At 35.9% G+C, this 22,745-nt stretch overlaps 1 protein-coding gene and 1 pseudogene across 4 annotated transcripts in view; one reads left to right on the forward strand and one right to left on the reverse strand.

Annotated features, from left to right (window-relative positions):
• STX18 (syntaxin 18) overlaps window positions 1-22,745 on the forward strand; it is a 117,588-nt gene that overhangs the window by 21,845 nt on the left and 72,998 nt on the right. The window contains exon 1 of one of the 4 annotated variants that reach the window (XM_039468052.2): window positions 13,545-13,607. The exons of 2 other annotated variants lie outside the window; for them this stretch is intronic. Coding sequence is in view for 1 of the 2 variants with exons in the window: in XM_010345283.2 (XP_010343585.1) it covers window positions 20,863-20,880 (18 nt within the window). In the remaining variant the exon portion in view is untranslated. Of the gene's footprint in view, window positions 1-13,544; window positions 13,608-13,631; window positions 20,881-22,745 lie in introns of those variants that run through there. One more of the 4 variants, XM_010345283.2, reaches the window with a different exon arrangement.
• Window positions 12,780-13,362, reverse strand: LOC101038251 (small ribosomal subunit protein eS7-like; annotated as a pseudogene).

Raw genomic sequence — 22,745 nt, forward strand, 5'->3', positions numbered from 1 at the left:
TTGTACTTATTATATTTTGTGTGTGTGGAAGGAAGGAGACCAAATTTCTGTATATGATGTCTTAACAGATTTAATCAAATCAGTGCCATATTCTCCTGGAAATTTGAGATGCTCGTTAACAGCGCCCTATTGGGAAAGAGTTGGGAACATTGTCCGTACGCAAAAATGTTATTTAAATTCAACGTAATTTGTTCCTCTAGAAAGAGCAACCATTTTAATGTAAGAATCTGAAAAGCAATAAAAGGTATCTGTTATTTGTGCAGGTTTCCAGTTAGCTTGTTTCTGAGCTTCATGTTTCTTTCATTCCAGTTCTCCCAATGTTTTACTATGAAGGAATGTTGCAAATATTTTAAATAGTTTGTTGTAACCGGAATTTCTAATTATGAACAGGTTTAAGTAGAAAATGCTGTTTTGTTTTACCATTATTACTGCATCATAAGATAAATGATATACTCTTTTATAGATATTTTGGATTGGCTCACTGATCCTAATTTCAGTATTATGCCTGACTTAGCAATAAGCTGCTGCGATCAGCTAAAGGGAATTGTATTAGGCAGCCTTTATTTTTCTGTATCACTGTGGTATTGCAGTTTTGTCCACCTTTAAGTTAGAAAAGCATGGTTTTAGTATTTCAGTTTTCTTGTGCAATAATTCTACCATGGGGAAAGGGAAAGTAGAAAGTTTTCCAGAGTAGATGATGATTCAACGATTACACCATTTGAACTACTCGTTCTTTTATAATCTCATTTGATCATTCCCTTTTTTGTCTATGTAGTGTTCAGTTCTTCTCAGCTATTTTGCAGCTAATGAATTTGGTTCTATTAGGGAGAAGGAAATACATACTTATTTTTGCAGCATGTTAATTCTATTAACTATTCGGTAACTGACTTGGGAATGGAAGGCACCTATTGGTCCCTAGCGGTCTGAAATGGGAAATGCATCTCCTGTTTCATTAGGACTTTCCATAAAGCTTCACGTTTGACTAGAAACAAAAACTTAGTAGTTTTAGATACATTAATTGGCTTATTTAAAGTGTTCCTTGAGCTAGAGTTGAATTTAATAATCTTCTTAATCTCATTAAAAATAGATAAACTACATATAAAACTTGAGTACTAGATTAGCACCTGTATTTCAAGTCACTTAGGAAATGGGGGAAAATTCTGTAAATGCTTGTGTGTTAAGTATATTGAGTAAAATTGTCAGGATTTTTCTCTGTCATCTTTTTGTCAGCTTTATCATGCTTAATTTTCAAGAAAATAATGTGTTTGTTACTGTGGTCACACCATGATTTCACATTGGCTTATGCATGATATTTTATTGTCTCTGTCCTAGAAAATTATAGCAGTTTTTATGAGGAGTGGTTTGTGGGTTCACACAACCCACTTGGAGTGCCATTTACTTTAATTCTCTTCTAAAAGGACCATAAAACATCATGTAAATTGTTTAAAAAGGGAAAGACCTTTTTTGAGAAAGGCTAAGAAGAAATCTTTCCAGATTTTCTTTTGTTTCTTATAGTCAGTTTTATGATTTTAAGTTCCCAATTTATTTAGAGAGCTAATGTCATAAAATAAAGTACACTTGTATATAAGTAAACTGTTGTGAGCTAGAGCTGGGCTAGAACTGGGTGTTGCTGATGCAGATAATATCAAATGTATTATTTTATCATCTTTTAACTATGTTTTTTGTGACTTTGGAAATGAAATTAAAGAAATGAAGGAAGAGGCTGGGTGTGGTGGCTCATGCCTGTAATCCTAGCACTTTGGGAGGCCAAGGCAGGCAGATCACAAGGTCAGGAGTTCAAGACCAGTCTGGTCAACATAGTGAAACCCTGTCTCTACTAAAAATACAAAAAATTAGCTGGGTCTGGTGGTGTGTGCCTATAATTCCAGCTATTTGGGATACTGAGGCAGGAGAGGAGGTGGCAGTAAGCCGAGACTGCACCATTGCACTCCAGCCCAGGTGACAGTATGAGACTCTGTCTCAAAAAAAAAAAAAAAAAAGGCAGGGGAAGAAAGAAAGGAAAGGAGAGAGGAAGGAAGGAATTAATTTATAGCCTGTATATCTTTAAAAAAAAAAAAACTCTTATGTTTTCTTAAGTAGTGATGTGTTTATAATCTATATTAAGGCATAATTTTTGGTAATCAGTCCTATAAAACTCACATTTAAATTCACAAATAGATTTACTTAGAGAAACTTTCTTCCCTTGGCAGTGTTACCATTTAGATTGGCTTGTTGCACTCAGTTTATATACAACCTTTTGAAGAAAGAATTAAATAGCACAATAACAAGGCCAAAGTCCTGTTATAGTTTTCTATACAAATGCCTTTTTCTGATATTATCTTGGCTTTGTGCATGAGCTCTAAGAAGAATAAGAAGAATAAGGACGGAAATTGTTAATAATTTTCTACAGCATTTACATGGTTCTTTGTGCTTTTAGTCACTTAATACAAGTATATCTTATGTTTAACAAACCATTATAAGAAAATCCAGGTATATCTGAAATATAAATTGGGACAGATGTTCTTTTTGCATAAAGATTTAACACATTTATCATAGATTTTTAATTTTTAAAGCCACTTCTGTAGCGCAAGCGAGATCTTTATATTTGCAGCATTTTATAAGAATGCTTATAAAGGGAATGATGATTGCTGTATTCAAGTAGGTAGTGATATAAACATTTGTCTCTGTAAAATAGTATCTTTTCAAATTAGTGGTTCTTAAAAACACGAGATTATCTGTGTGGTTTACAAACTCCTTGGTTTTGTGATAGGAAGAGATTATATCACATTTATGCATTTTTTAAAGAGTGTTTGTAAAATTGCTAGATTTTCTTGAACATGCTTACAAATCTTTTTAATAGTAATGCTTTCTATAGACATATGTCACTTTATGAAGAATATCAACTTAGGTTTTAATTATGTGACTATAAATTCCCCTTTTCCTTATGTGTGAAAACACAACACCAACAAAAAACCAACTTCCTAAAATATATGAACTTTTTGGGATTATTCTTTATTCTACACTGTCTTCCTACTTTTATTTTTCTGATGTTGGGGTGTTTCTATTCAGTATCTCAGTAGCCAGCCGAAGTGAATTTTGGGAACAGAAAATGAAGCTATAATTGGAAAGGAGATTTTGAAAAAATAGAAACCCCTAATGTCATTATATGGGTGGAAATAAGGGGAAGAATGTACTTACGAGCCTCAATACCGCTGGTACAGAACAGCGTTGGAAATTCTGTAGCTACTTTCCAAAGGATTGTTTGATAGAGTCGGGAGCTCCTTTGACCAAATCTAAAACCTGAGAACCAACTTCCGTGATAAAGTATGCTAAGCAAAAAAGACTGTTTGCAGCATTTTAACCGATTCTGCTGAGTATGCCACAAATGTTCATCAAAATGTTGTGTATAGTGCTATTGCATAAATTGTTTTAATATGGGATGTTTGAAAATAAGATACGTACTACACTGAAAGGACCAAATACTGAATTCTCCAAGTTAGACAGTATTTTTCACTAAGAATTTATAATACATTGCTATATAACAACACCATTATTATTGTAAGTGATATCGAATGTTATGTTTAGAGTTTTTCTTTTTTTTAGATTGGAAAATAGTTTTACTTTTTAATGTTAGCACAGACAAAATGTTTCCTATTCATTTATAGTTATTAAATAAAAATGCATAGCACTTTAGTCCAGAATATATTGTTTTATAAATTATTTGGTTGCAAGATGTCTTAAGATTATCTTTCTTACAACTTAAATGCAGAATGTTGATGTTTCCTCGTTCCTGTTTTTCACTTGAGTGGGTCAGAAAATATTTTATATGGACTTTGGATATAGCTAAAGATTTTTTTTTTATGTGAAAATCTTCATCAATATGGCCAATTCCTGTCGGAAAAGAGGTATAATTTTTCAATTTTTTCTCCAAAACTGCAACTTCAGAAAATATGTAAGAGATGTAGCAATTAACCTACATGCACATTTATAATACTAGAAAATGGGCAGCTAGTTATATTCAAAGACAAGATCTGATAGGCCCAAATTGCTTAAAACATCACAGTTATTGAAGATATACCCCAGGGAATTTGAGAAACCATTTAACAGATGAAAGTACATTTTGAAAAGTCTGACCTTACAGGCAATCATAAAATGAATCAAAACAGTGCTTTTTTCCCCCTGAAATGTACAGAGCCCATCTGTGTCTAATCCAGTAATTATAGACTGTGTTCAATTACCTTTTCAAACTTGGAGCAGACTGGAGACTAGGCAGTGAACAAACATAGGGTTTTGTCTAGACCTCAATTGACCACAGTCTAAAACTTGAATTTATATCTAATTTTATTTTTTGTTTGGTTTGATGGTTCTTAAAGGATTCATTTTTGCTACTTGGTGTTTTACCTTCTTAGATTTGAGATACTGCCTTTTCTCATCACAAAAGCTTTTGTATCAGTTATAGCTTATGCTGTAATCAGATGCTGTTTTTGGAATACTGACTGTTGTCTGCAAATCAATAATTTGCACTGGAGAAAAGACTGCATGGGGTGGGGGAGGCGATTTGCTAGTGAGTAGTATTTTTTTTTAAGTAGCCTTTAAAATGTTGCTGCTGACTATAACTCTTTTTTATGTGCTAGAAAAAAATAATTTATTTTCCTTTTAAATTTAGAAAACTATAGGTAATTTCCAGTTGCTTTGTACACTTAATGTCTCAAAAATATGTGTAGACTGCTAAAGCACATTTGTCTCTCTTTTATCAAATATGTTGTCTAGTTTTTTCTATTTACACATTTTTATTGCATTTACTAATCAGACTGGTATCCAGTATAAGATACAGTGTATATATTCAAAGTCCACTTCAAATTATTTCTCTTAATAAAGTCAATTTATGCTCTGATGAATCTTTGAGTGAGAATTACCATGAACCACCACAGCCAGTTCAAAGTATTTAAATTTTTTCCAGGAACCTTGGCTATTCAAGTTTTTCTTAAAACACAAAGCAAACAACAGATGACACAATTGTTAGAACTGTTCTTTTTTTCCATTATTTAGTATTCACGGTTATTAACATTATAATTAGCATTGGAAACAAATGTTTTGAAGTATTTATTAGAAGTAATCATTGCATATTAGACCATAAACTTTTCTAGAAATTTTACAAACATTCTTAGTATGTTAAATTATTATTTTATTATTTTTTAAAGTTGTATTCATTTAGGTCTCACTGTCCTTTGGAACTTTTAAGGACTTTGTCATTGGGGGAGAGAAGTAGTTTTATCTGGTTGCATGAATGTACTTTCTGAGAATTACATGGAGAAAATGAAACTTAAAGATTACAAGTACCTTATGTTGAATGTTTCCATGAGACTTTACTCATGAACACTTGGATAATATGATTTTCTTCCCTCCTTCCTGTCCCCGTAGTTCTTGTAGGTATTGTTATAATGAGCCTTCATTGTATGCTTCTAAGGATCTTCATAAAGAAGGCAAAGGATTAGTCTTCTTAACTAGGAACTTGAGAGACTTTTGGATCCTCTCTCATTTACCTTATCTGATCCAAAGAAAGCGTTCTGGATTATCTTTCTCTCTCTCTCTCTCTTTCTAGTTCCTGCTTTCATTATCTAATATACGGGTACCTCTTTTGGTGGTTTGGATTTTATATTCATTGATTAACCTGTTTATGCCACTTCCACTAGACTGTAAGCTCCTTCAGATCAAAGACTAGATGGATGTTATCCCATTGTATTACTGCTTCAAACACAGTGCCTGGCTTGTGACAGCTGCTTGCTCCTTGTTAATTGAATGAGAACAGAGCGGGATCATCCATTCAGGGTTCTTAGTGTTGAAAGGTAGGAGTGAAGGATCCTTAAAAGTTAGTAGAAATCACATCTAAATAACAAGTAACTCTTTTTCGCCATGACCAAATAACTGAAAAATAGAACTTTTAAAAAATTTCTCACTTTAAATTTTTTTAATGAGACCAATGGTAGAATGAATTTTATTCATAAAGTCTCCATTTTCCATTGAAGCGGCACTGTCTGTTGCTGTGCTTAACAACTTGATTGCTATATGGCTTTTTTTTTTTTTTTTGAGATGAAGTCTCTCTCTGTCGCCCAGGCTGGAGTGCAGCGGTGAGATCATGGCTCACTGCGCCCTTCGCCTCCCAGATTCAAGCAATTCTCCGGCCTCAGCCTCCCAAGTAGCTGGGACTACAGGTGCATGCCACCATGCCTGGCTAATTTTTTGTATTTTTTGTGGAGATGGGGTTTCACCATGTTGGCCAGGAAGATCTCAATCTCCTTACCTTGTGATCTGCCCGCCTCAGCCTCCCAAAGTGCTTGGATTATAGGCGTGAGCCACTGCGCCCAGCCAAACTTATGGCAATTTTTATGCAACTCCTTTTTCCATCTGCAGTGAGAAGACTGAGAAACAATTTTCTGATTCATATATCTATGTATATATTTTTCAGAAATAGTAAACAGTGTTGAGCACTGACTACTTTCAAGGTGCTGCTTGATACAGGGAAGCCGTAATACACAAGTGTTGGCCATGGGAATTTTGAAGTGTGTGGTTGATGATCATGTGTCCCTTAGGCTGGATTCTCTCCTGCAATGGAAGGTGCCCTCTCAACAGTTCTTTCTCCAGTATTGACTCTTAGTAATTGTATGTCCTTACCCCCGCTAAGGTCCTCAATGTCTTCATCACACAACTACCCTCAGGTTAAAAGGGGAAGAAATCACGTCATTTATAAAAGCAGTGATGGAACATCAGTCTTTATAAGAAAAAATAGAAGTTTATGATTGTCTTATCACAGTCAACTGGCAAGTCATTACTGCATTAGCAAGGAGATATCCCAGACCTCTGGGTTTGCTGTAAAGATGGAGTGCTGGGGTAGTTTTTACTCAGCAATAAAAATGTCATTGGCCATGCTGTTTTGTCAGGTATCTGTTTAAAATGTAGCAGTGTGATTTTTACTAGCTTTTGATTTTAGAGATTTTCAATGTGTCACATTTAAATAATCTACTTATGACCTTTGAAATATTACTATACCTTTATGTTGCTTACTAGGGAATGTGGCTCCTAAAAGCAACCATAAGATCTAAGAACAGAGCAGTGTGGGCCATGACCATCAGACGACTTCCACCAGTCTGTGACTCTGTTGGTTGAAATCCCCTACACTTTCCTTTCTTCAGACCTTTTTCTCTGTCTATTGATTATGATTGGCTCCTGGTGAGATAAAGTGGTGTGCTTCTGGAATAAAGCCGTAGTGAGGCCCTTAAGTCTACTTCTACTGGAAGATCCCAGATGAATGAGCTCTGGCTTGCCTAAGGCAAAGCTGAGATTTGAGATCCAGGCCAGACCAGAGCCCATTCTCTATCTGAATCTCCAGTCTCAAAGTACAGGTGCTTCTTCACTTAACATAGAACTAAACTTCTGAGATTTGCTAAAGAGACAACCAGGGAAGGATTTCCTGTGTCTGTCTCCTCTCATTCTTTGGGAAGTCTTAAAATTTTAAAATTTAGACTGCTTCCTTCTTTAAATTCTAAATTGAATGCATTTATGTTCGTTTGATATGTATATATTGTATTACTAGATTTTATTCTTGAACCCAGTTGGAGTTTCAGGGCAAACATTTGGTTTTCTGTCAGCCCACAAATTGAGCAATGGTTGGTCAATTACGGTTTTCTGTTGACTGAGGCAGAGTCACATGTTAAAAGTGTATTTTATTAATAGCCCACAAAACATACCAACTTCCAGTTTTTTGTCATGTCTAACTTTGAGCAATATTCAGTAACAATATTCCCAGTTTTCATCTGAGAATTGCTTAAATATGTCATTTAGAAAGTCACTTTAAGATAGGTTGGTGAAAAAACCTTCAAGCATAGATACTGTGTATTTTGCTCGCCTACTAACTAACTTTTGCTTCCCAGAGTACCTAACTCACAAAAATGCCTCAAACAAAGAAAAGCAAATCTAGTTCAATATTATAAAGGACTGTTAATGTCCTGGCTGTTTGCTGTATGGTGTGCTTGTTAATCAGCAGTAGATGATTGTGGTGGATACCTATTCTTGGTCCCGAAACCAACCTTCTGTCAACAATTGTACCTTCCTTCTTTGGGGAACTGATCCCACCTCTGGCTTCAAGTGATTTCAGTACAAGCTGCTGTGTTTCTGTAACATCTTCTACCCTCTAGGTTATAGACCATGGGTAGCTACGAGACTCAAATCAAGCCAATCAGAATCCTTTCCTATGATTTTTTTAAAAATTGGAATTAAGAAAAAGAATTATCCTTAGTCTAAAGGCCTGTATTTCAGTGAACAAAGCTCAGGAGCTATTGGTGGCCAGTTTTCATTGCTGAGCTGCAGTGAGAAAATTAAGGCTAAATGCAGACAAAACAAGTAGGAGTTAAGAGAGTTCAAGAGGAGTTTTAAATATCTGGCTTAGTTGTTTCAAAGGCTAGCTGTATCCTTGCCCTTCCCATGTTTTGATCATTTAAACCAGTAGCTCTTCCTTCTGGGGGATATTTGCCAACATCTGAGACATTTTTGGTTATTACAGCTAGAGGGCTGCTACCGGCATCTAGCAGATAGAGGCCAGGGATGCTTCTAAACATTCTACAGTGTAAAGCTCTCCCACAAACACCCCCACCTCCGCCCCTCAAACAAAGAATTATCCAGCCCAAAATGTCAATAGGGCTTAAGTTGATAAAACCTGAATTTTAACCCATCCTTCATATATTATCTGAGTATTTTTCAAATCTCCTCTCCCCCTGTTTTGCAAAGCTAGCTAGAATTAGTTTATGTTTAAAAGGACCTTACCTAACCTGGGGGCGTGCGCACGCACACACACACATACACACATAATTGTGAGTGTTGTTTAGTGATTGTACACATTTCAGTCCCATATTTAAGATTTTTCAGCTTATAGCTGCCCTAGTATACAAATATCCTATCACCCAGGTTTAGAAGAACTATTGATTCCCTTACCACATGGATTCAAATAGATATTTCTAGGCTGCCTTGGGTACCTAAACAATATACATTCCAAACTATTGAAGCAAAGGCTATTCAGAAATTGCTACTGGGATTGCATCAAAATTATGCTGTCCTCCCTAGGATTTCTTTTACAATTAATATTCAGCTCATGTATTAGAGATGTAATCACTATTTTTAGGAGGGATTATGATAAAAATCAAGTGTTCAGTTTCATAGAACAAAATGTAACTGTCATATGAAGTCTTTGATAAAGCATTGCTAGCACAAGGAACTGTGAGGGTCCACATTAGTATAGGCTGGACAATCTACACTCCTCTTTGAAACTGTCATAATGCACTGTAGCTTTGATTCATCTTCCAACCCACATTCAAGCGATGGCATGGATTTCTTTTCTTTTTTAATTTTTAAAATTTTACTTTAAGTTCTGGGACGTATATGCAGAATGTGCAGGTTTGTTACATAGGTATACAGTACCATGGTGGTTTGCTGAACCTATCAGCCTTTCATACAGGTTTTAAGCCCTGCATGCCTTAGGTATTTGTCCTAATGCTTTCCCGCCCCTTTGCCCCCACCTCCAACCCATGACAGGCCCCAGTGCGTGATGTTCCCCTCCCTGTGTCCATGTGTTCTTCTTGTTCAACTCCCACTTATAAGTGAGAGCATGTGGTGTTTGTTTTTCTGTTTCTGTGTTAGTTTGCTGAGAATGATGGCTTCCATCTTCATCCATGTCTGTGGAAAGGACATGATCTCATTCTTTTTTATGGATGTATCGTATTCCGTGGTGTATATGTACCACATTTTCTTTATCCAGTCTATCATTGATGGGCATTTGGGTTGGTTTCGTGTCTTTGCTATTGTAAATAGTGCTGTAATAAACATACATGTCCATGTGTCTTTGTAGTAGAATGATTTATAATCCTTTGGGTATACACCCAGTAATGGGATTGCTAGGTCAAATTGTATTTCTGGTTCTAGATTCTTGAGGAATCTCCATACTGTCTTCCACAATAGATGAACTAATTTACACTCCCACCAACAGTGCAAAAGTGTTTCTATTTCTCCACAGCCTTGCCAGTATTTTTTCTTTCCTGACTTTTTAATAATCACGTCATGGATTTTTTGATGGAAAGATTGATGAAAAGAATGTTAGTGAATGATTTGACAAGGAGGGTCTGAGACATTTAGCAGGTGCCTGCAGTTAATCACCTAGATTAAGAACCAGATTTAAGATTACTTATATTTTACACACAATCTTTTTTCTTTAACTTTCTTTGACTAATTGTTTTTTAAAATCCTATGACCAGGGATAATCTATGTTTCTCTTCCCCTGCCTTCCTCTATTGCTTTGGTTAAACTAAAGTTAAACTAGCAGAATATTTTGTGAATCTGAGTTTCTCTTTCTGTCTCTCTCCTTGGCACACAGTTGACACATACTAGGCACCCATTATAAAATGCTCATAAAATGATGAATGGTGATTTCCTCCAGCACCATAGCTCTAAATATTCTCTATAGTCCAGTAACTCCCAGATTTCTATTTCCAGGTCAGAGTTCTCTTTGAAACCCTACATTTAGAAACATCTGTAGATGTCTACCTACCCGATGTTATTTCTGCTACCTGAGTATCTTATAGACACTTAATCTCCTGGCTGTTCATCACACGTGCTTGATACACACCTGTCTTAGGGCCTTTGTACTTATTGTTTCCTCTACTTGGAATGATTTTCCCCAAGTATTTGCCTGGAAGTATCTACCTGCTTAACTTTTACTTCTCCTTCAAACATTTTTTTATATGTCATCTTTTCAGTAAGTTCATCCTGACCATCCTATTGAAAATTAGAATTCACCTGTTTCCCTACACTCTTCCTAGATTTCCCTTACCTTGCTTTACTTTTGCTTTTTGTCTAATACTCTTATCACCACTTACCATACTTTGCTAACACACTTACTGATTTTAACATATTTATTATACTTATTGTTTATTATTTGTCTAAAATATGGCTGGATTGTAAGCAAAACCCCATTTAAATCAGGGTCTTTTGACTCCAAGTTAAATTTTTGTTACGAGACAACCTACAGAATGGGAGAAAATTTTTGTAATCTGTCTATCTGACAGGGGTCTGATATCCAGAGTCTACAAGGAACTTAAACAAATCTACAAGAAAAAAAAATCCTTTAAAAAGTAGGCAAAGGACATGAACAGACACTTCCCAAAAGAAGATGTACATGTTGCCAACAAACAGATGATAAAAAGCTCAACATCATCGATGATTAGAAAAACGCAAATCAAAACCACAATGTTACCATCTCATGCCATTCAGAATGGTGATTATTAAAAAGTCAAAAAAACAACAGATACTTGTGAGGTTGCAGAGAAAAAGGAATGCTTTTACATTGTTGGTAGGAGTGTAATTAGTTCAACCATTGTGGAAGACAACGTGGCGATTCCTCAAAGAACTAGAGGCAGAAATACCATTTGAGCCAGCAATCCCATTATTGGATATCTACCCAAAGAAATATACATAATTCTGTTATAAAGGTACATGTATGCATATGTTCATTGCAGCATTGTTCACAATAGCAAAGACATGGAATCAACCTAAATGCCCAACAGTGATAGACTAGATATAGAAAAAGTGGTACATATACTCCATGGAATACTGTGCAGCCGTAAAAAGGATGATCATGTCCTTTGCACGGACATGGATGGAGTTGGAAGCCATTATCCTCAGCAAACTGATAAAAGAACAGAAAACGAAACACTGCCTGTTCTCACTTGTAAGTGGGAGCTGAATGATGAGAACACATGGAGACATGGTAGGGGAACAACACACACTGGGAACTGTCGAAGTGGGGGTTGTGGGGAGGGAGAGCATCAGAAGGAATAACTAATGGATGCTGGGCTTAATACCTAGGTTATAGGATGATCTGTGCAGCCAACCGTCATCGCACACATTGACCTATGTAACATATCCGCATATCCTGCACATGTACCCCTAAACTTAAACGTTGAAGAAAAAAAAGTTTTTGTTGTTACATATCAGCTCCTTCTTGTTAACTTCAAAATAATCCTGACATTTTAGGATCTGGCACTCCTGGTTCTCCAAGTAACAAACTTCATATGTTTATTTTATATATAATTAAAGTGATGTTTCTTTGTTCAACACACACACACAAAAAACAAGATTTTCATCAAACTTTTGGGATGATCTCAAGTGAAATATAGGATATGTGCCATAACTGGGAAGCAAGAAGGGATAGTTCAAAGAGATAGGTTGTTGTATTCTAGAGAAGCAAAAATGGGGGATATGGTGAAGTCCATATGTACATACTTAAGATACCACGAACAGGCAAAAAACAAAAACAAAATAGCAGTGGTTTCAGATATGAGCCCTAAGTTGAAGTCCTAAAAGCAGGTGCTTTGCACATGGGCACTTTAGTGTCCTGTGCACCGGTTGAGGGGCAGGGGCAAGCGTGTGTGTCAGCCGTTATCCCTTTTATTTAATGGTGATTAATAATCCCTGAGCAGGGACGGAAGGCCAGCTAGTACTGAAGTTTAAAACATCCTGTATTTGGACTCAGAATGCCTTTTACTTTTGTATTAGTATAGCCAGGGTCGTTGTTCTGAGGTTGCCTCTGCGGCACTGTGACCAGTCAGTGGTGAGCATGCCGTAAATATTGAATGCTTCCTTTCCAAGCTAGAACATGAGGCAGTAGGAGACTCGTATACTTTCTTGCTAGCTGCTGCTTTTTAATTTTTTTTTTTTAAACTGTGAATGTATTTTTATTTAGTCATTTTTGTTTACAGTTGAAACTCTGGGAATTCAAAATTAACATCTTTGCCTGTGAGCTTCTTATAGACACCAGAAAGAGTTTCAACCTGTGTTCCACATTGTTCTGCTGGGCTTTGATAAGCTGCTGCCATCCAGTTTTCATGTGGATTCTCTTGCCCACAGTTTCACTTGGGAAGACCAGGTTCTTAAGGATTGCATTGTACATGGCTGTCAGAGTACCCTCCTGGGACACTTTTGCTTATTTTTTATATGGTTTTTTTGAATTGGCTTAGGCAGAATTCTCCTCTGAGTGATAAAGACAGCATGCTTTCTACTGAACTTTTTCTCCAATTCACATGGTAGCCAGACTTGGATTTTCTGGAAAGATTTCAGTTGAGGAACAGGAACAAAGATGATGATAGCTTTCTGACCACCACCAACTTCAGTTTCCTTGGCTGCTGTAATATTCAGCTCCGTGAGCTGAGCCTTGAGGTCCGAGTTCATTTCCAGCTCCAGAAGACCCTGGAAGATGCTGGACTCAAACTCATCTTGCTTCTCGCCATTGGGCTTTATGATCTTGGCACTTGAACTGAACATGGCCTTCTCCCGGTGAGCACTGGCTTAGAAAGAGCTGCTTTTTAAAAATTTAAGTGTTATTTGTAGATTAACATACAGTAAGATTGATGTTTTTGCTAATACATTTCTATGAATTTTAGCATTTTATATACAACACTCTTATCCCCCACCTTTTCCACAGTTTAATTTTCCACAATTTGAGTTACTCATGGTCAGCTGTGGTTCAAATTTTATCATCTCACTTCATCACAAGAAGAAGAAGAAAGGTGAGTACAAGAGAAAGAGACTACATTCATATAACCTGTGAGAATTTTTCTATTTTACTATTACTTTTATTCTCCAACTGTATCTAATTTATAAATTAAACTTTATCATAGGTATATATGTATAGTGAGAAACGTAGTGTCTGTAGAGTTCAGTACTATCCTTGGTTTCAGGCATCCACTGGGGGTCTTGTACTGTCTCCCTGTGTGTGTGTATGTGGGGTGTGTTTGTGTGTTTTGTATACCCGTTTCACAATTAGGATGCAGAACAGTTCCATCTCCCTTCAGAAACTCTCATGCTGTCCTTTTGTAGTCACGCCCACTCCCCTAAACCCACAAACTGTTCTCCATTGCTGTAATTTTGTCTTTTCAATAGTATCATATAAATGGGATCATATAGTATGTTACCCTTTGAAACTGACTTCTTTTAGTCAGCATAATAGCTTTAAGGTTCATTCTACATGTGTATCAATAGTTCCTTCTTTTTTACTAAGTCGTATCTGTTATATGGAAGTACTACAATGATCTATCACCTGTTAAAGGACATTTGGGTTATGTCTAGATTTTGGAAATTATGAATAGAACTGCTACAAATATTTGTGTATAGATTTTTGCATGAGCATGCATTTTCATTTCTCTAGGGCAAATACCTAGGGGTAAGATTCCTAGGTCATCTGGTGAGTGTGTGTTTAATTGTATAAGAAACTGCCTGTACACAAATGTTCATAGCAGCATCATTCATAATAACCAAAAAATGAAACAATCTGAGTATTCATCAACTAATGAATGGATAAAGTGTATATCCATGCAATGGAATATTATTTGGCAATAAAAAGGAATGAAGTACTGATACCTGCTACAATATGGATAAACCTTGAAAATATGCTAAGTTAAAAAAAGGGCCACCTGTTGCATAATTCCACTTGCCCATGGTCTCTGACTTACTAAGGTTCACGGTATGAATTTTCAACTTTCACAGTCCTGCAAAAATAATACACATTCAGTAGAAACCATACTCCGATTTTTTGTTTTTGCGTTTTGAGACAGAGTTTCTTTCACTCAGGCTGTGGTACAGTGGCTTGATGTCGGCTCACTGCACTACAGTGAGCCTCTCAGGTTCAAGTGATTGTCATGCTTCACCCCAGTAGCTGGGATTATAGACATGCACCACCACGCCTGGCTGATTTTTTTATTTTTAGCAGACATGAGGTTTTGCCATGTTGGCCAGGCTGGTCTCGAACACCTGGCCTCAAGTGATCTGCCTGCCTTGGCCTCCCAAAGTGCTGGGATTACAGGTGTGAGCCACCGCACCCAGCCTGTACTTCAAAGTTTGAATTTTGATCTTTTCCCAGGCTAGCAATGTGTAGTAGGACACTCCCTCTTGATGCACAGCAGCAGCTCTCAGCCAGCCATGCACTCATGATGGTAAACAACCCATACTTTACAGTGTACTGCATTCCCAGCAATCTTTGGATATGATTTTGCCCAACTGTAGGTAAATACTTCTATAAGTGTACTGAGCACATTTAAGGCAGGCAAGGCTGAGCTATGACGTTTGGTAGGTTAGGTGTATTAAATGCATTTTTGACTTACCATATTTTCATTTTATGATGGGTTTACTGGAACATAACCCCATCATAAGTCAAGGAACCGTTGTACATGAAATGTCCAGAACAGGAAAATCCATGGAGTCAGAAAGTAAACTGGTTGCCCAATGTTGGGAGTGTTGGGGAAAATGGGGAGTGACCACTAATGGATATGATGAAAATGTTGGGGGTGATGAAAATGTTCCAAAATTGACTGGAGAGATGATTGCACAACTTTTGAATATACTAAAAACCATGGAATTGCACAATTTAAATGGGTGAATTGTTTGGTATGTAAATTAGAGCTCAATAAGGCTATTATTTTTTTATTTAAAAAACTGCTACTTGTTTTCTAAAGTGGCTGTACAATTTTGTGCTCCCACCAACAATGTTTGAGAGTTCTAGTTGTTCCACATTCTCACCAGCACTTGGTATTGTTAGTAATTATTATTTCAGTTATTTTAATAGGTGTGTAGTGATACATCATTGTTAATTAGCATTTCCTTAATAGCTAATGAGGTCAAACATCTTTCATGCCCCTCTGTCTTCTTTAGTGAAGTGTCTGTTCAAGTCTTTTGCCCATTTTTAATTTAGTTTTTTGTTTTCTTAGTTTAGAGTTTGAGAGTACTTTATACATTGTGGACAAGTCCTTAGTCTTCCGTTTAGCTTGTCTTTTGATTCTCTTAAAAGTCTCTGTCTTTTAAGAGCTCTGGTACCACTCGAAACTGTATTATTATTAAAGTAAATACTTCTTGATAAGTTTTGAGTGGTACCAGAGCTTTATTGTCTGTGTGTTCCTGTATCTTGAGTGCCTAATAGAATCTGGCACAAAATAGATACTCAGTTAATATTTGATGGATGAATGAATGAATGACCTCTTTTTACTGATTAGCAACAGATTTTTTTTTCTGAGAGATAATAAATATATAAGAAGTAAATCAGAATAGATCATTTCCCTGATTAAAACATTTCCTTCCAGGTATCTCCTTAGGAAAAAAAAAATCTCTACTATAGATTAGAAGGCACGGGATGATCCAGCTTGATTCCTTGAACATTTCATGTTCTCCTCCTCACAGCCTGTACATATACTGTTCCTCTGTTTTAGACAGCTCTCATGGTACCCTTATGTTTTTGCTTCCTAGAAAGTTATTTGTACATATAAGTTTAGTGTTTTTCTCCCTACCAGATGTGTAAAGCAGTGACCTTTACACATTTTTATTCATGTATCCCCTAAAAAAATTTTGAAAAAAACTCAGTAACCTGTCATACGTATCTATTAATCTGACATCTATAATTCTTAATCGTAAGTTTAAATAATTGCAAAGGATATAATTTTCAGAGTGCTATAAAACTTGACATTTTAAAATAGAACCTTTTTTTTAATCACTCTTTTAAATATATCCCATGTAATCTGAATACCGTCTTTGATATCCATCATTTGTTGAAAAAAAAATTCTTAAAAAAACTTCACAGTCAGAAATTTTACAACCTTTTTCTCCTTGAACTCACATTTCCATTTCACTTTCCTCACGTAATATCCTATCCTGGTTTATGCTTGGAAATCTTTTTAAATTTTTATTTCAGGAATTTTTGGGGAACAGGTTGTTTTTGGTTACATGGATAAGTTCTTTAGTGGTGATTTCTGAGATTTTGGTGTTCTAAAATCTCAGAAATCTTTTATTGATCATTTTATCATATTTCTATGCAACAAAAATAGATGTGCAAATTGAAATTTAATTTTTTTAAAAAAATTTCAGTGATGACCAAAAGTCTCTAAGTGTTACATGTTGAGTTGTTCTGTGTTGATTTACCTTTGTAATTATTACTAGTGTACATGGATTAAACAAATATACATATATATATATATATATGCTATTTTATCAGAAGAGCGTCTTAAGGTGATGCATAGGTTTAATTTTTTCTGCCTAGGTTGTGTGCAAGTAGATGAATATTATTTTTTTAAAGAATCTGACAGGGTTCAATATCAATTTCATTCTTAGTTTTCATTTCTTAGAGATGTAAGAGCTAAGAACCCTTGTTTACATAAGCAAGGAGATGAGAAGGGAGCTTTTGTTAGGGCACTGCCCCTCCACTCAGTTCTTGGAACTTTCTCTGAATTGCATGCCAAAACTGTCATTAACTTTTTTTTTGGTGACCTGTCAGACAACAACATAATTAGATTGATTCTCTGTTAATTTTGTTGGATGGAAAAAAATTGAGAGCCCTTGACTTGTGAGAGTATCTGTTGTCCAGTCATTAGAATCATTCACTTTCTCAGCTCCCCCAGGATTTCGGAGTGTCGCTTTATTAGAGGTTTTTATATCTGGGACAGTGCAGCTGTCATATGGGGTCATGTTTGGTGAGCGCTCTGTTTTTGTTTTCTGAAGTGGACGAAGGAGATTGCATCGGGCATGTGGGAGAGTAGAACCAGTGAGGTGTAGGTTGTGGCAGATTCTCATGCAGATCTGCATAGGAAGGAGACAGATGAAGGGTGGGGATCTAGACATCAGTTCCCTTAAAATTACATGTTCCACGCACACCTTAGCAATTCAGCCTCCACTTCCAGGGATACCCATCCCTCCATTGTGTGCACTGCTGCTGAAAGCTACAGCAGGGCGAAGAGCTATGTATTTTCTTTTTTTTCCTCAACACAATTTCCTCAACTCAAGGCATCTAGTAAGAACTCAATAAAATTTTGTTTTACTGATATCGAATACAGGGAAAAACTTTTCATGTAAAATTTGACTCCAAACCTATGAACCTTTTCAGTTTCATTTGAAAAGATATAAAAGGGAAAATTTTATCCTTGAGTAGTCTTTTATGCTATGAAGTTAATTTTCAAGAACAGAAGTATTCTTTTACAAGTAAAGTTTTATTGACTCCTAGCTTCTTGCTAACTTAATAACACTGCCAATTTCCCTAAACTCTTTTTCTCTGTTTTCCCAATTACATTGTTTTAGGTAATTTTTACTGTTTTTCAAGTAATAAGGTCCTACTCAAATTCTTTACTACAACAATGTTAGGGTGTTTTTGGTACATTTTATGCTGATGTAATTTTCAGAAGATAAAGAAAAATAGTGTTGTCATTTGTTTTCTTTTTGCCTATAGTGCTTTTGAGGTATAGGTATATCTGACAGATACTTTTAGGTATATTACAGCAATAGAGGTCTTTGTGTGTACGTCAGATAAGTATGTTCTATGCTGTTTAGAAATATTAATTGCTGAGTGGCAGCTTCATCTTTCCATTAATGTGCAGATTCCTAATGCTTAGGAGTATCCTGGAGGTTTCTGTTTTTCTGCAAAAAATCTAATACAGATTTTTGGTTGCCTTTTAAAATGCTATACTTCTCCAGGAAACCTTATCTTTAATATAGCATCTGGTTTTCTGTGAAGTTATAAGTTTGAATCAGAATTTCCAGTTTTATGGAGCCTGAATTGAGAATCAAAAACTGGTTATATATTTAAATACCAGAAGTAAATGTTATCTTTCTTTTTATAAAACAGTATGGCAATTGTATTTACTTGTTTTCAATTTAAGCAAGATTAAATAATAGCTGAACAGCTTTAAGTGAATAGGGTACATTTTATTATTCTGTTATTGTCCTGTGAATCTAAATACTCATTGTCTCCACAGCAGAAGATAAGAATCATAAAATATTAGAACGCAAAACGGCCAGAGAGGTCATGTAGTATGACTCTTCTCATTTTCCAGATGAGGAAACTAAGGCCTTATTTTCCCTTGTGTAGAGAAGATATTAATAGTCACTAACGAGGGAAAGAATTGGGTTTAATTGCATTAAAATGATCATGTTGTTTACTGTTTTAAAATGCAGTCATTCTGACAGACAGTGGGAGGGAGGTGGCAGCAATGGTCCCGTAGGGTGGCCTGCTTGCCTACGAGGCCGGGAGGGGTGCTGTGAGGCAGACAGCACGAGAAAACATTTGGCAAAAATGTGGCTACATGTTAGAAATGCTCCTAAACTTTTAGCTTTGTAACTCCGTTTTTAAGCCATTATGTTAAGGAATGACAAAATCGAAGATTCGGTATACAAAAATACTCTGGTATAGTTTAGCAAAAAGATGTTCATTACAGCACAATTCGTCCTTATGAAAAATTAGAAGAAACAAACTGATGTCCACCAATTCTTCTGCCTCAGCCTCCTGAGTAGCTGAGATTACAGGTGCCCGCCACCATGCCCAGCTAATTTTTTGCATTTTTTGGTAGAGAAGGGATTTCACCTTGCTGGCCAAGCTGGTCTTGAACTCCTGACCTCAAGTGAAACCCCTCCCCTACCACCTTGGCCTCCCAAAGTGCTGGGATTACAGGCGTGAGTCACAGCGCCTGGCCAAATTATGGTAAATTTAAACAATGAAATGTTACGTGCATATTAAAGGTACTTTTTAAGAAAAATTTTTAATTACAAGGAGATGTACTCGTTATGGTATTGAGTAAAGTAAGTAGAATATAGCAATTACATAGAATATGGTTTTGCTTATATGAGGGATATACATTCATCCCTTGATATCCTCAGGGGATTGGTTTCAGGACTCCCTGTGGATACCAAACTCTGTGGATGCTCACGTCACTGAAGAAAAGGTGTAGTATTGGTGTCTAACCTATACACACCTCCTGTTTACCTCTCTGGGTTACTTATAAAACCCAATAAATGTATGTACTATGTAAATTGTTGTCATACTGTATTAGTTAGGGAATAGTAATAAGAAAAAAGTCTGCATATGTTCAGTACAGATGCAACTATCCTTTTTAAAAAAATATTTTCCATCCGTTCCACCACGGATGTGGGTGTGGAACCCATGGACACCCAGGGCCAAGTTATATGCATAAAATGGAAAAGAATATATTACAGTGATAAAAGAGTTTTTTTTTTTTTATTGTCTTCATATAAAGAAGAGTTTCTTTCTAGATGATGTTATGAACTGATTTTATTTTCCTCCTTATATTTTGCGTATCTCATAAACTCTTCACTACCAGTAGAAAATAAGGTTGGAGAAAAGAAATTTAAAACTTAATTGAAGAACTAATTTTTTTTTTTTTTGTGGCACCAAGTAACAGAAAACTCCAAAAATCTCACTGAAGATAGGATCATAGACACATAAGTCCCTGATGCCTGTTCTGGGATAGTCACACACAGCTGCCTCACATGTACCCCTATGGTGAGGATCGCAGTGGTCCTGGACAGTGACCCATTTGGAACATGGGCAGTTGGGTCAAATCTACAAGAAACTGTTTTAAACAACAGTCATTTTATTTGGAAAAAAAAATCAATTTGAAAAGCCATTTTCACGTCACTGAACAAACATTCCTTTATTCTTTAATGTAGCCAGCAGTTTAGAGTGCCTACCAGTTAGTTCCTCTGACTTGAAGATAACATTCTGCTACTAGTAATTTTTTGCCCAGTGATTGTTGAAATGTTCATAAATCTCCTTGCCAGAATGTTCTATTGTATAGGTAACTTGACAGTTCCTGTTCTCACCTGGTTCCGGTTTAATGATTAAGTTAGATTAGCTATTAAATAATGGATGTTTGTGTAGAAGCCAGTCAATGAATGCCTTTGAATCTGAAAATGCAGCTTTAATCAGTGCTAGGCTTGGTGGGATCCATATTGCTGTTTCTTTGCAGTACAACATGGGCAAGCAGCTGTGCAAATTAAATGCTGTTTTTCTCAAAGGTAAGCTTTGCCAGAACACAGTATGGTTTTCTTTGCTTTCAGAATTCTTTGAAAAATCTTTGAATATGTTGAAGTCCTCCATTCCACTTTATAATTTCAATTAATAACTTCTTACTACTGTAATTTCATATGTTTTATACTACCCCCAGGAAAAAAAGTATTTACTTACTTCAAATTTCTTATATTGATTTCAGTTGGTCTCATTCCACATTACAATTATGGCTTTCCATTCCACAAGGTATGGTTTAGAGTTGTGTTTCAAATTTGAAATGGGTTGTGCATTAATAAAGCTACTGTTTTTAATTTGAAAGAAAAGATCTTTTAAGGAAAGTTTGTTAGGCACCGGGGTAAATTTTTGAAATGTTTTCTTATGTAAATTCATGGTAGCCTCAAATTGTTATTCCTCTCCTAAGAAGTGGCACTTTCAGCTTCTTCATTTGCCGCTTTGGCTTAGTTGTATATTTTGTTTCATAGGCCATAACCGAGGAATTCTAGAGCTAAAATATGCTAAGTGAACTTTGTCTTCTTGCAAAAATAACCTTAGATTCTGTGAAATCAGCGATGTCTTACTTATTGTTAAAAACCTTCAGAGAAGGATATTTTGTATTTTTCCTAGTGTTTGGTTTCTTTTGTTGTCCATATCTTTCTCTCTCTCTCTCTCTCTCTCTCTCTCTCTCTCTCTCTGTCAGATAAAAAACCTAGATCTTTTTCTTAAAACTTAAACTGCTTTGCTATTTGATTTATGCTTACATGAATGTAATTTGTTTTTTATTATGCTTCTTAAATGTCCTGACTACCTATTTTGTGTGAGCTGATGGTTTTGCTCTGACAATAGTGTTTGTACACCAGTGAATTAGTATCACAAAACTGTTCTCCTTGGAGAGATTGTGAAGGCTGACTTTGGATTGGAACAATGATATAGATAGTCCAAACACAGGTGCTTACTTTTATTTACTTATTCAGTAAACATTAATGGAGTACGTATTATGTGCCAGTCATCGGGCTGGAGATTGACGATCCAAAACACAACCACCAGTGCTAGTGTTCTAATTTAGTGTTTTAAGCTGTAGCAGTCTAATAGGGACACCTTTCTGATGTATTGGCAGTAATATTATTTTGGGGGGATTATTATTATTGTTGATCTTATTATCTAGTACTATTTTGTGAATAAAAGTCACTGAAAACCTACTTGCTTCTTTTTGCTGGGAGTGCCTCTTCAGAAAAAAAAAAAAAATCCTAAAACGAAAAAAGCTTTCAACTTTAGGGAAGACATAGATACATGAGTTGTAAGTTTTTCTTTATGAAAAACAATATGGACTGAGTTTCTGTGGGACAAGCATTCCCCTTATCTAGAAAAGGATAAATAAGTTTGAATTTCCTGATTAATATCGTTGTTAAAGTCTTATGTGACTGTTTTTAGTATGTAGGAAAACACAACATCTGCCCACATGAATTGGTAATCATCCCTTTCTTAGACAGATACCATATACCTTTAGATGTAGATACCTGTGAATACATTCTCTCTGGACAGAGGCATGTTATCTCCTTACATTCCTGTGTCTTGGAAGGTAAAGTTGATGTTAGTTTTCCTCTGCAGGAACAAGACAAATTTCATCTTAAGTATAGTTGATCTATCTCAGGAAAATACAACAAGGTTATTCTGAGGATCGGTGAGCACATTTTTTTTTTATTGGCAGATCTTACCATTTGTGTTTAGAGCAGTGATAATATGGTAGGTGGTATGGACAGTAATTAGACATAAAGATTCTAGAGACAGATTAACTGGGTTTTAATCCAGTTCTGCCATGTACTAGCTGAGGGACATTGAGCACAGTACTTAACCTTTTGAGCCTCAGTTTTCTCCT

The sequence above is a fragment of the Saimiri boliviensis genome, chromosome 3 (assembly GCF_048565385.1).
Source record: "Saimiri boliviensis isolate mSaiBol1 chromosome 3, mSaiBol1.pri, whole genome shotgun sequence".
Lineage (NCBI taxonomy): Eukaryota > Metazoa > Chordata > Mammalia > Primates > Cebidae > Saimiri > Saimiri boliviensis.